General features: G+C 32.5%; 1 protein-coding gene across 1 annotated transcript in view; it reads left to right on the forward strand.

The window, feature by feature from the left end:
* Positions 1-13,247, forward strand: part of Pclo (piccolo presynaptic cytomatrix protein) — a 280,740-nt gene that overhangs the window by 203,013 nt on the left and 64,480 nt on the right. The window contains 5 exon segments of the mRNA XM_042684701.1: positions 3,794-3,902; positions 4,465-4,532; positions 6,002-6,231; positions 8,508-8,558; positions 12,569-12,693. Of these exon segments, the coding sequence (XP_042540635.1) occupies positions 3,794-3,902; positions 4,465-4,532; positions 6,002-6,231; positions 8,508-8,558; positions 12,569-12,693 (583 nt within the window).

Raw genomic sequence — 13,247 nt, forward strand, 5'->3', positions numbered from 1 at the left:
ATATATAGAGAGAGATATTTGAATTTGTAGTAACTTGTAATATTTCAACGGTTAATTGAATAATTTTAATAACTGAGATGCTGTTGATGTAATGGTAAATATTAAGCACAAATGAAGTATTATTAATATGGAATTTTGGCATTATAAAGATAAGAATGGCTTTGCCAATTTGAGGAACATTCAAAATTAATGAATTAGCCTGGTACCAGTTGCTCATGCCTGTAATCTTATCTACACAGGAGACTGAGATCTGAGGATTGTGATTTGAAGCAAACCCAGGCAAGGAAGTCTATGAGACTCTTATCCAGTTAACCAACAAAAAGCCAAAAGTAGAGCTGTGTCTCAAGTGGTGGATAATTAGCTTGAGCTAAAGAGCTCAGGAACAGCACACAAGCCCTGAGCCTAAGCCCCAGGACAAATTAATTGTAGAAATTAGGAAAGTGTACATGAAATTACATTAGTTTTTTTTTAAGTTCTAGAATTGCTTCATGGTGGTTTGTTATTGTTGCTGTTGTTAATAGTATATTAAGCTTGAGATTTTGAACAACAAATCTTAAGTATTGCACATTTGGTAAAAATTCTGCAAGTCTTAGCTTTTCTATTAAAGGCTATTATAATAGTTAGTCTCTGTGAATATGACTAAAGAATCATTTTTACACTCTCCAAATTGAAAAACTTATGTTTAACTTACATCTTATGAATTTAAATACAAGGAAAATATGAATGAATGTGTATAAAAAGTAAAGAACATTCATGTATGTGACCTTCGAGGAAATCTTTCCACATAATATAAAATACTGTTTTGCAAATGAAAATACTTACATTCAAATTAATAAATGATAAAGTATTATTTTATATTCCATCCATAGAATATAATATTTGCAAAATTGTTTGCATGTGTTGTACATCAACACAGAATTTTACAATTAATAGATATATTTCAAATATGTTAAAGTCAGGTGGTGTAATGCCTCCTGCTTTGTTCTTTTGCCCAAAATGGTTTGGGTTATTCAGGAGTTTTTTGTGCTTTGATAGATGTTTTAGGATTGTTTTTTCTAGTTCTGTGAAGATTGTCTTTGTTATTATGATAGTGATTGTTTCAGGTCTGTAGGTAGCAAGACTATTTTGACAACATTGGTTTTATAAATCCATGATATTTTACTTTTGTAAACTTGTAAATTACTTTTACAAATATCTGGTAATTTTCATTCTCAAGATCTCTCTCATTTAATTAAGTTCATTCCTGAATGTTTTAGAGCTACTGTAAATGGAATTGATTTCATGATTTCTTTTTCAGATAATTTTTTGTTGGCATATAGCAATGATGCTGACTTTTTGCACGTCGATTTTAAATGTTCAGTTGCTGTTGAATGTATGTATAAATCCTAATGGTTTTTTTAGTCTTTGTGATTTTCAACTTATAAGAGCATGTCAATTTCAAGTGAGAATTTGACTCTCCCTTTTCCAACATAGATGCCCTTTATATTTTTCTCTTGCCTGATTTCCCTAGCTTGGACTTTCAGAACTAGGTTGCAATAAAATATTAATTATGGGCATCCTTATTATACTTCAGCTCTAAGAGAGAAGTTTTCATCTCTTCCCATTCTTTATAATGTTAGCTATTGGCTTATTATATTGATGTTTATCGAAGTGTTTTGTTTATCTTCCTTTTTATTTTCTTCATTTTTATCATGAAGGGATATGTTGTATAGGGTTTTTGTACTTCATGCTTGATGTGGGCTATCAAATGATAGTCTTAAAAAAATCACACAATATTTAATTCTCAGACTTCCAAAAACATTTTATGTAAAAATATCGAATGATATATTCAATTCACTATTAACACTGGTTTCTACAGGATTTATAGGAAAGTAGAAAGGAAAATGTATTATTTAACTGTGTTGAAATAATAGTCTTTCTGCTAGTGGGCCTCAGCATAAGCAGCAGGAAAGTATAATGAGGTACCACAATCTATTTGCAACTTGATTTCAATTTAATGATGTCCATGATGAACTTCTGGTATATTAAGCCCAGAAGAAAAGGATCTTTGGAGAATGAGATTAATATTTTCAATAAATAAGATTCATTATTGAATAAGATTAGTAATGAGTTAATTTTCCTATAATGCCTCAGACACTAGACATTTTCTCCAACATATTAACTTTCAAGGATCTATTTTATTTTATGAATCTAATTTTTTAATTGAAAAGGTGATGAGCAGGGGAGTGAGTACAGTTACATAAGTAAAGCAATGAATACATTTGTTTTTTGTTTTTTAATTTTTTTATTGCAAAGATACTGTACAGAGTGTGATTTTTCACAGAATATGCTATTGCCAATTGTGACCATGCAATTTCTGAACTACAACAGCATTCATTTGTTTAATCCAAAATTATCTGTTTTTATGTCGATGTTTTATTTCTCCTGACTTATAAAATGTTCCGTTCTTTCATTGTGGCAGATTTTTATTTAGTGGTGTTGTCATTGTCTTTTACATAATTTTCTTATTTTTATGTATACAACAGCTGGGATTGTTGAAATAAACCTAAGGCCCATCGGAAGATAAAGTTTTCTGGGAGTAAGTTATAGAAAAGTCATTTTTTTTTTTGTTTGTGTTACTGTGAGCCCATCTATGGACTTCTTTCTTTATATTTTAAAAGCATTTTCCTTACTTGATTGCAACTGGTAATATGTTTTCTAACATTTACCATAATTATGAAAACTTTTAACAACATAATCTCTCCCTGTCTCCAGTAGTGAACAATGCAGAATTTTACATAATGTGAAGCTTATAACATAGTGTGGGGCTTTTTTAAAACCCTAATTGCTCAACAATTATTACATTTATCTAAATCGTGGTTGCATCCAGACATTTTTCTCAGGCAAAGCTGACAACATTTACACATATGTGGCCACCATGTTGGAGATTTTATCAAGATGTTTCCAGGTTATATTAAGACCATGTCAGTTACATCAAATAAGTACTCTACACTATTTTGACAGTTCACAAACTGACAACCCCCCAAAACTGGATGCAATGGTACTACTTTCATTTTAAATACAGAGGATGAGATATCTTTATAGGTGAATGAACTCAGTGTGAAGTGAAAATGTGGGGTTTTGTTCAAACATTATTAAAAGTTTCAAGATAGCACCCATAAAGCTTTATAGCAAGCCTAGGACCTTCTGAGTCCAGGGCCTTATATTACAGCACAGGTCACAGACCCATACAGCTGCCCCTGCTGTATGGTTCCTGCTACTCTCATTGGGAATATCTGTCATTTAATTCAGAAAAAAGAAATAGATCAGTGTGTTTTTATCTAGACAAACGCAAAGTACACTTGTTTCTGAAAAGCATTTCAGGAGGAAATCACCAGATTACTTATACCACTAGGAATATAGATGATTTATGCTATTCTAGTATGTTGCTTCCTAAAGGGGAAAAATATACTGATGGTTAAAATTACTCGTTTGTTTGTTTGTGTTTTTTTATGTTTACAAAGTTGGTGTGGACAATATACATTCAATAATGTTTTTTATAGCAATGTGAACAGAATGCATGTGTTTGTTAATATTTACTAGGTATCCAAAAGCAGAATTTTGCATGTTGTTTTAAATATATTCATGTGTTTGGGTAAGTTTTTTAGGTCAGATTGCAGAGAATTTTGAACTGATATTATCTGCATTGGTGTGCTATGTTGGCTTTTAAATAGAGAGAAATGTAAGCTGTGCCCTGCGGACTCAGCAGAAAGAGCACATGTTTGAATTTTATATTTGAATTTGTCTTTTTTAGGGATGCAAGTATTGGAATGGAATGGAATCCCTTTAACTTCTAAGACATATGAAGAAGTACAGAGTATCATTAGGCAGCAAAGTGGGGAAGCAGAAATATGTGTAAGACTGTGAGTTTTTCCCCATCTTTCTGTTTCCATTTTTTGGCAATTCATGGCTCTTTTAATTTAAAATTGTTAAGGTGGAACCTTTGCCAGTAAGAAAGATTTTCAGTAATTAGAAAACAAAGTGAATACACAATTTATAGATTTCTTGTGTTCTGAATCAATGTCTAAAGCATAGAGAGAATCCCACTAATTTAGTTTCTGATGGTGTCGTTAGCTCTCCCGTGTATCTTTCTATTGAAACATGCTTCATTTAGATGAAAACCTGACCTGTTTAGATCATGGATATTTATGGTATTTCTAAATGATCTTATATTTAACCCATAAAGATTTCACCTTAAAGAATCACTTATATCTGCTTTGATTTTAACAGCATTGCATATATGTATATGTATATCTAGTGGACTAGAAGGGTGAGCATGCTTTTGGGTTGCTTTCTATCATGAACCACTTCTCATTTACCTACTGAAAAGAAAAACAAAACTAGGTAGTTGGAGGGGGAAAAAAGGAGAGCCTTTTGTCTCAGTCTCCTTCACTTTCTTACTTAATGTTTTGTCTTAATTTTTAGGGATCTCAACATGCTATCTGATTCTGAAAACCCCCAGCACCTAGAACTCCATGAGCCACCAAAGCCTGGTAAGTTGAAGCAATCTGCTTTATAATATGAAGAAACAAATATAGGAATTCTTGTAGAAGTAGATGAAATACACATACATAAAAAACATTATGGATAGATTTTTGTACGTTTTTTATTGTAAAAGTACTGTACAGAGGGGTTACAGTTACATGAGTAAGGTAATGAGAACTTTTCCTATCCAGCATTATTGCCTCCTCCTTTTATTCCCCTACCATCCCTTCCCTCCCACCTCCACAACACCCCCATACCTCCTCACCCCCATCCCCCACCAAAGTTTTAAAGTTCATTTTCAACATATTGTCTTGTACATCTCATTGTTACAATGGTCAACCTGTATCCCTATTTAAGCATTCTGTTTTTTCCCTTCCCCTTCCTGAATTAGAGAAGTATATATACAAGATACAGGGCACTGACATCAAATACACTGAAAACAAGGGTTATACTGTGGGGGAGGAGCATGTAAAGAAACAAAAATATTACATGGTACATTATAAATATGTTAGAAACAATAGCAAGGAAGACCAAAATATTTGTGTCCCTATCTTGGGGTTCATTTCACTTAACAACATCTTATATGGTCATATGTACATAGCTTTTGACTTTTTCTACTTATCCTACACATGTACTGGTTATTGCAAATAAGGGAAACCATGTTAGGCTTGATAATAATTTCATATGAAGTAAGCCATTGCTGCATAAGATCACATTTAAATAAAAATTAATCTTGTGAAATTCATTTGTCTTTGATCTTTGATTTAGTACTCATGTATTTTCAACATAACTATTATTAATTGTTAGAGACTGAAGCCAGGGTGTTTTGCATGGAGAAAATACTCTATTCCTGAGGTATATCCTTGACCTTATAAATGTGTTTTGAAGGTTTTGTTTGTCATCTTATAATAAGTTTTAAAAAATCATTTAGCTCTTTCTTAGCTAACAAAATACGTATTTATTAGATAAAATGTAAGACTGAAATAATTTCCTTTAATTTTTATTGATTTCTTCCTATGTTACACTGACAGTTGTAAAGTCTGTGTTACTTCCATAAATAGAATTAATTAAGTACTATCGGGATTTTAGCATCTATAAATGTGCTAAAATTAAATATACTCTGAAATATTCCCCTTGAACAGAGCAAGAAAAATGGCTGATCATTCAGTCAAGTTCCAGTAAACAAAACAGGATATTGTATCATTCATACAGTGCTCTATAGAACATTAATAATTTTCTGAAGATGTAACTGGAACTTCAGTGTCCCTCTGTAATTCATCATTATACCATTCTCTCTGGGCCACCCATACTTCCTCTGAAATAGATGCATAAATAAGCATCAATTTAACACCGAAGGTAGTTTTAATTTATAAGCAGTATTTTGCCATTGCCCCCTAGAACCTCAAGAGGCTCCATGGTATGAAGAATCTCTGAAACAGAGAAATTTGTAAATCTTTCAAATGTCATTTGCTTGTAGTGGACAAGGCGAAATCCCCAGGAGTTGATCCAAAGCAGTTGGCTGCCGAGCTCCAAAAGGTTTCGCTACAGCAGTCGCCTCTGGTGTTGTCATCGGTGATGGAAAAAGGATCCCATGTTCATTCGGGCCCCACATCAGCAGGATCCAGCTCTGTTCCCAGCCCAGGACAACCAGGGTCTCCCTCAGTGAGCAAAAAAAAACATAGCAGTAGCAGCAGCAGCAGCAGCAAGGTAAAAAGTGGTCAGTGTGATGACTGAGTTACCTCATTTCTGGCTCTTCAATCATACCAGATAGGAAATGAAGTATCATTTTATTTACATAAATTCTTTTGTGACTACCTCAAATCAGAATGATTACTATACAATAACAACAAGACATTTTCCTCTTCTGACTATAAACATTAACTTTATGTATTTTCAAGTCTCAAAATATTTTGATAATTATGAAATATTTGTCTGATGCTTCATGTTTCCTGCTTACTTTTCTTAGCGTTTGCATACATCTGAACTTTCTTCTGTGTACAGCATTAGGTTTTTGTCCTTTTTGAAATACAAGGTATGATGTCTCGTGAAATTAAAGAAGTTCTTATCTAATTACAAATGAAGAATGATCAGGCAAATTCAATGAAGATGTAACGTTGAAAGTCATTAAGAAGTAGATTGAGGGTTCTTGAGAGAGCAAGGTTAGAAAAGCTGACGTTTAACTAACTGAATGTTATAAAAGGGGACAAGGAATCAATATTTCAAGCAAAGAGTCCAACCAGAAAAAAACAAAAATCATAAAAACAGAAAATAATGTGTCTAAAGCATAGAACTACACAAGATACGGGGGTGAGTAGAATCCTAGAAGCCTGAAAATGGGAAAAATTACAGGTTATACCTGGCCTTTTCACTACCATCTGGAGGTAATAAGGAGGTAATGATGGCTTTCAGTAAAAATGAAAGGAGAATGATACAAAGCAACCTCCATAAAGTCATTACACATTGTCATCTTTTTCTGACATCAAGAAGTTATTCTTCCTTCTACCTCCAATGGTCATAAAACCATTTGTATCTTTAAATATTTAAAATTCATAGAATATTTAAAATTACCTCTTCAGAAAGAGGTTGGACTTTCTTTGTTGAGTTATACACTACATGAGAATTAAGAATCTTTTTTTATTTTTTCTATTCCCTTAAGTCCATCATTCAATGTTTTCCACAATAATAGCACAGTATTATTGTGATCACTTGAGAATCCTTTGTACTGTAACTGTACAAACTAGATTTATTGTAATATGTGAACTTCCTAGGTAAAATGAAAACAGTTAAATTGGGAAAACATTAAGAAATTTGTGATCTGCAGTAATTCTGATCTTTGCCAAGAATTTGGACCTGTGGAGTTCTATATTATTTTGTTAAAGCAAGAAACCTAGTACTCTACTGTCTAAAAGAGCAGATGCAAGCCACCTGTAGCCAATCCCACTTGAGTTATGTTGTAGAGTGAAACATAGGACTTAATATGAGAAATAAGAGAAAATATATTTCATTACAATTTCCATATTTATGTCATGGAAAATGGTATTATTTGGGATGAATTGCATTATGTAAAATATGTTATTAAAATTAGTTTCAATATTTATTTTTAGCATGACTACTAGAATATTTAAAATTACCTCGGTGGTTTGCAGTATAATCTATTGAACATTATAATCTATTGAGCAATATAATCTAGTGAACAGTGTATAGAGATTAATGTATTGACAGTAACATTAAAATGCATATATATGTTCAATTCTTCAGTGGAAAATTAAAATCATCAGTGGAAAATTATAATCATTAGATGTCAGCATTCTTGAGAAGAGAATATCATCTATACATCTTTTCTCCCTCATTATATGCAACTTTTAGAGTTCCTTGAAACATTTTTCCTAAAAGAATAAACAAATGAAATTTATAATTTTGACCCATCAATATATAGTAAGCATTAAAGCCTAAGTATCAGGATTGTAACCTATCTAAATATTTCACATATTTTCAACATAATTTAGAGAATTTTACTTTTTTTATTTATTAGGTATGTAATTAACTAAATGTTAAATCATATAGCATAATAATAAACTAAAGCTATTTTTTAAAAAATTATAATGAGAGTAATTATATATTTACATATTTAGAACATACCTATTAAACATTTTATCTTCTTATTTTATGTTTTTGATTGAAATTACTAACAGTTGCCAGTTACAGTGTAATCTTTTGAGTTCAGTGTATACTGGGTAATGATCATCTGAGAGTCCTTAGAGTATCTAACCATCATTTATTCTTGAAAATTTAAAAATCCTCTCTTAAAGATTTTGTGAGATATATTGTTTTTAGTTACACTTGCCTTATTTTCCCCTAGAATCCAGAACTTTTTCTTTTTTAACAGCAGTGACCAGGTAGAAATTAATTGCAAAAAAATTTGAAATGAAAAGTTATTTGAATAGTTAACCTACTAATGTAATGAATGGTCTCTACTGTTACAGCCTACAGATGCCACAAAGGTTGTCTCTCATCCAATTACGGGAGAAATTCAGGTATTTGTACAGTGTCAACAATTTACCTTTTCTTATGGCTGTGTTTGTTACTGGTCTTTCAAATTGTAAACAAACTATTAAAATCTATCTTATAATTACACACCAAACTATAAAGGGAAAATGTAATTTTGTAGCATGATATATTAATATAAATACAGGTAGCAGGAAATCCAACCATAGCTGTGGCGTTTTATACTTTGAAATGTCCTTGATGTGTCAGTAGGACCAGAATGTTTTGTGCTTCAAGTGCTGAGTACTTACTGAAGTGTTTTGGAACAAAGTAGATGGTATCTAATACTTTCCTTTCTTTTTTTCTTTTCATGAGTTACTACTGTGACTTTAGATACAGAGAGAAATAGACAGACAGATAGATCTTAATGTGGGTTAGAGTAAAAAAAAAAAAAAACTAGAAAAATGGTTCTTTAGGTAATAATAACAAGTCAATTAGGGTAAATAGAAACTGTCACCTAGAAAGAAAGAACACAATGTAAACAATCTATTTGAAGATAGTATCAGATAAGGTAAACAATCTTAGCTATATGCCCAACACAATCTAGAGAAAACATTCACAAACAACTTCTCCAAGGATAATAGAGATATTAACTCATTTAAAGAGCTTACAGAAAGGAATGTGTATTCTGGAAGAATATATACAAGGAAAAGTATTAACCGAGAAAAAGAATAAGATAATTTCTGAGAGAGAGATTGAAACTGAATTAAGAGACTCTTAGTTACAAAAATAGAGATATTAGATCTAACGTAATACAAAATGATGACTGAAAATTTTGGATAAGAGAAAGTCTGATAGAAAAAAATTGTAATAAAACCTAATATGACAGTAGACTACAAGGAAAGATTATAAAGGGGAGGACACAAAGACCAAAACATCATTGAAAGTGATTAATTACCTGGGTGCGTACTAATGAAAGCAGAGGTGGCATGCAGGTGAGCAAATGGAGAAGCACAGAATGTGAGCACATTACCAAGAAGGAACTGTTATGTTGGTACTCAGCCTGATTACCAGCGTCCACATCTGGATGTTACTGCTGTTCCCCACGTACAGGAAGCATTGCCACCAGACCTGTCTTTTGTTATTTCACAAGCAACAAAGGAAACATTAAACTCCCTTATTTTAGTTTTTTTAAAAAATATTTTGTATTATCAGTAAGTAATTGTATAGAGGAGTTGCCATTCACCAAAGCAGTTTATGAATAGAGTGCATCTTGATCAATGCCACCCCTTTCAACATTCTCACTCACCACTCCCAAACCTCCTCTTCCTTCACTTCTGTTAATTTTTAGGATAATAAATTCTCTGTCATTTGACAGAGCAGTTTATATATACAATTCATCCTGATCTGTGTCACCCCTTCAACATCTTCACGTCAAGTCCGCCTACCCCTCCTCTTATTTTTGTCCATTCTGTGGTATATACAATAAATTCTTGCTTGCATTCTCCTCCCCACCCTTATCCCTCCATTCATCTACCCCTCTCACCTTGGCCCTACCCCCTCCCCTCCAAGTACCCATTTCCTGGTACTTATTTCGTTGGGGCTTTGACTTAGTCATTCTAAAGAATTACACTATATGAGATGTTCATACAATCTCTTATACTTTAGTTAATTCATTTGTAACTGCTTTTATACCACCTGGTATGTTTATTTACAGATCTGTAGGCACATTCTAGCTCCCCCACATGAGGGAAGCCATGGAACTTCTTTATTTTGGGTCTGGCTTACTTCACTTAACAGTGTTTTCTAAGTGTTTCCATTTCTTTGTTCTTTTGGTTGGTGGTTATGTTGCTGCTGTTTACACTTTTATTTTCTTTGTCTCTCCCTTGACCAGTTAGATGTCTTGCTGAAGTTGAGATTTACCCTCACACTATTCTTCTTAACCCTGGAGATATTATTTTAATATTTTAGCCAAGCTTTATTGGTAATGAAGCCACCCCTCGATCTGCTGGCAGTTGGAATGTAGTGATTAAGGACTGCTGGGAACAGGCATGGTATTCTCTTTCAGAACTAAGCCCTGGGCCACTCCAGATGTTCTCTAAGTCCATTCAGAGCAAAAGTCGGCAAGCATTCTCAGTGTAGAGTGCAAGTTTGCATTTCAGTTTAAAAAAAAAAAAACTTTGTGCTTCAGCATTTGAACAGGAAATCTAAGACCAAAGAGAAGAAAATATAATGAAAGAGTTCTCCTTAAGAGAAAATATGAAAGCTGCTCCAGATATCCGTGACATTAATTGTGATGTATTTCCTAATCTGTATTTCCGTTCCCTTTTGTACCATAGGGATCTAAACCTCCACTCCTCATCTTCGTTTAGGGTTCTTTGCTTTGTTGCTCACAAAGCTCTTATCATAGTGAGAGATCAACTATATGCTTTTCTGAATTAACGATGATTAAGTCAAGTAATTAAAGATTCATTTTCTGCCAGGAAACATAACCAGGTTAAAATTATGTGAAATGAAATTTAAGCAAAGGTTTGACTCACCTGTGCTATCCTATTTTTAATATATACACAGATTATAAAAAATATGTTAGTATTTTTATTTATGGAATTCTCCTTTAAAATAGAGATATTTCTGTTTCCATTATTTGATAACTACATTTTAAAAGTAACCGTCCAGAAGAACTATGACTTATTCTACATGATATGGAAACAACCTTTCAATTAAAAAAAATAGGCAAATTATGAAAGACCCTATCCTGTAGCTCAGTGGTAGAGCCTGGAGTGTAGCATACACTAAGCTCGTAGCACTGCAATAGGCACCAACAAGTAAAAATAGGCAAATTAGCTAACATCATTGTTTTGAATTATTCTGATTTCTCAAATAGATAGACAGACAAACAGACAGATAGGTGTATATTTGAAGAAAAATATATATCCATTGTAAATCACTTTTCAATGGCAGTGTACAGCAGCCAATATGGACCTATGAAGTTTTTACAATAAAGCTGATCCTGTTCACAAACAGCATCTCAGGTTATCATGGAAAGTTTATATGTACCAGTTCTAGAAATGCTATTAATCACTTTCACCCACATAGATTAAGTAGCCAGATGTCATTCACATAGCCATGTAAAATGTCTAGCCTGGCTTAAATTTTGCCACGGCAAAGAGGAAATCAGCATGATAAAACTTTTACTAGACTACCCCCTGAAGATCTTGATAATGTCTCTTAAAGTACTGTAACTGCAATAAGTTATAGTGAAAAATAGCATCACTCTATTACATATTAACCAAACCAAAACCACTTGAACAGAACTCAAATTCAAAACGGAAATAAATTCCAATGACTGAGTAAAATAAATAAGTAAATAAAAAGTACCTCTGAGCCATGACTCTTCCTTCTTTCTCAGCTTCTAAAATTAAAAAGTAAGGTTATATGTTCCAAGTCCTATTCTGTAAGAAAAATAGACATGGAAATAGAAGCTATGTACACAGTTTAAAAAATTCTTACCGTTTTAGCACTGACATATTTATCTTTATATAACTCTTCTATCTAATGCTACTTATTTAATGAACTCCAAATGACATTTTGTAATAAATGGTCCAGTTATTTATTTTAAAATTGTGCTGTTTCTAATAAAGAACACTAGTGTCATGTATAATTTTTCTATGAATAGAAATTCAATGTAAAAAGGTAACTATCATGTATGCTATGCTTTTCCTTATAATTAAACTTTAGATAGCCCAAGACTTTATACCATTTAAAAAATGAACAACATATTTACTAGAAATGAAAATGTGCCTCAGGCTTCCCAATTAAATTTGACATTTCATTATTCTCTTAAATTACAAATAAAATGAAAAGGGATAAATGCTTCTTATAGGATTTAAAAAGAAACACTAATAAAATATTGAATGATGGGCTGGCATTTTAGCCATGGGGTGGTGCACTAGCCTAGCATGAGCAAGGCCTTGGATTTGATCTCCTGTCCCAAGAAAATGAATGATAATTCATTATATCTTTTTTTAAAGTTAATGACTTTATTCTCTATCCTCTAAAGCTTCAAATCAACTATGATCTTGGAAATCTCATAATACATATTCTCCAAGCAAGAAACCTTGTTCCTCGAGACAACAATGGATATTCTGACCCCTTTGTTAAAGTGTACCTTCTTCCTGGAAGAGGGTAAGTAAAGAAGCAATGTCTTCTACGTATTACAGCCCCTTGTTTAAATAATATACTAATAAAATGGAGAGAGCACTTACAACTGGAGAATTAAAGCATGTACACAAAATGTACACATATATAGCTGTTTATTTTTACTTATTTTACCTATTTTACCAATAGTGCAGTAATTAATAATAGAAACAGTCTCCAATTTCAAAGCCTCACCTTGAGTTTATTACCTTTCCTTTAGTTTTCTCCCAGTCATGATTATTTATTCTCATTAGTAGATAAGGCAGTGCCTTCAAGGATTCTGGGAAGAGCAGTCATCATAATAAAAACAGACTCAATGAGAGCAAATCAGCATTTCTATTCTGGGAGCCAGTCCTGTGATGACTGGTCACTTGATGTAGTCTGTTAAGAAACTATGGAAGAAACTATGGGGGATGAATTTAAAGAATTAATTTATATTCCCCAATTCATTTGAAGAAAACAGTGTTCAGTTACTATCTTTGTAATGTATGTTTATGATCTATTACTTTTGTGTTCCTTCAGTGATTTATTCTTATGTATTG

The sequence above is a fragment of the Dipodomys spectabilis genome, unplaced genomic scaffold, assembly GCF_019054845.1.
Source record: "Dipodomys spectabilis isolate Male_0828 unplaced genomic scaffold, ASM1905484v1 ptg000089l, whole genome shotgun sequence".
Taxonomy (NCBI): Eukaryota; Metazoa; Chordata; class Mammalia; order Rodentia; family Heteromyidae; genus Dipodomys; species Dipodomys spectabilis.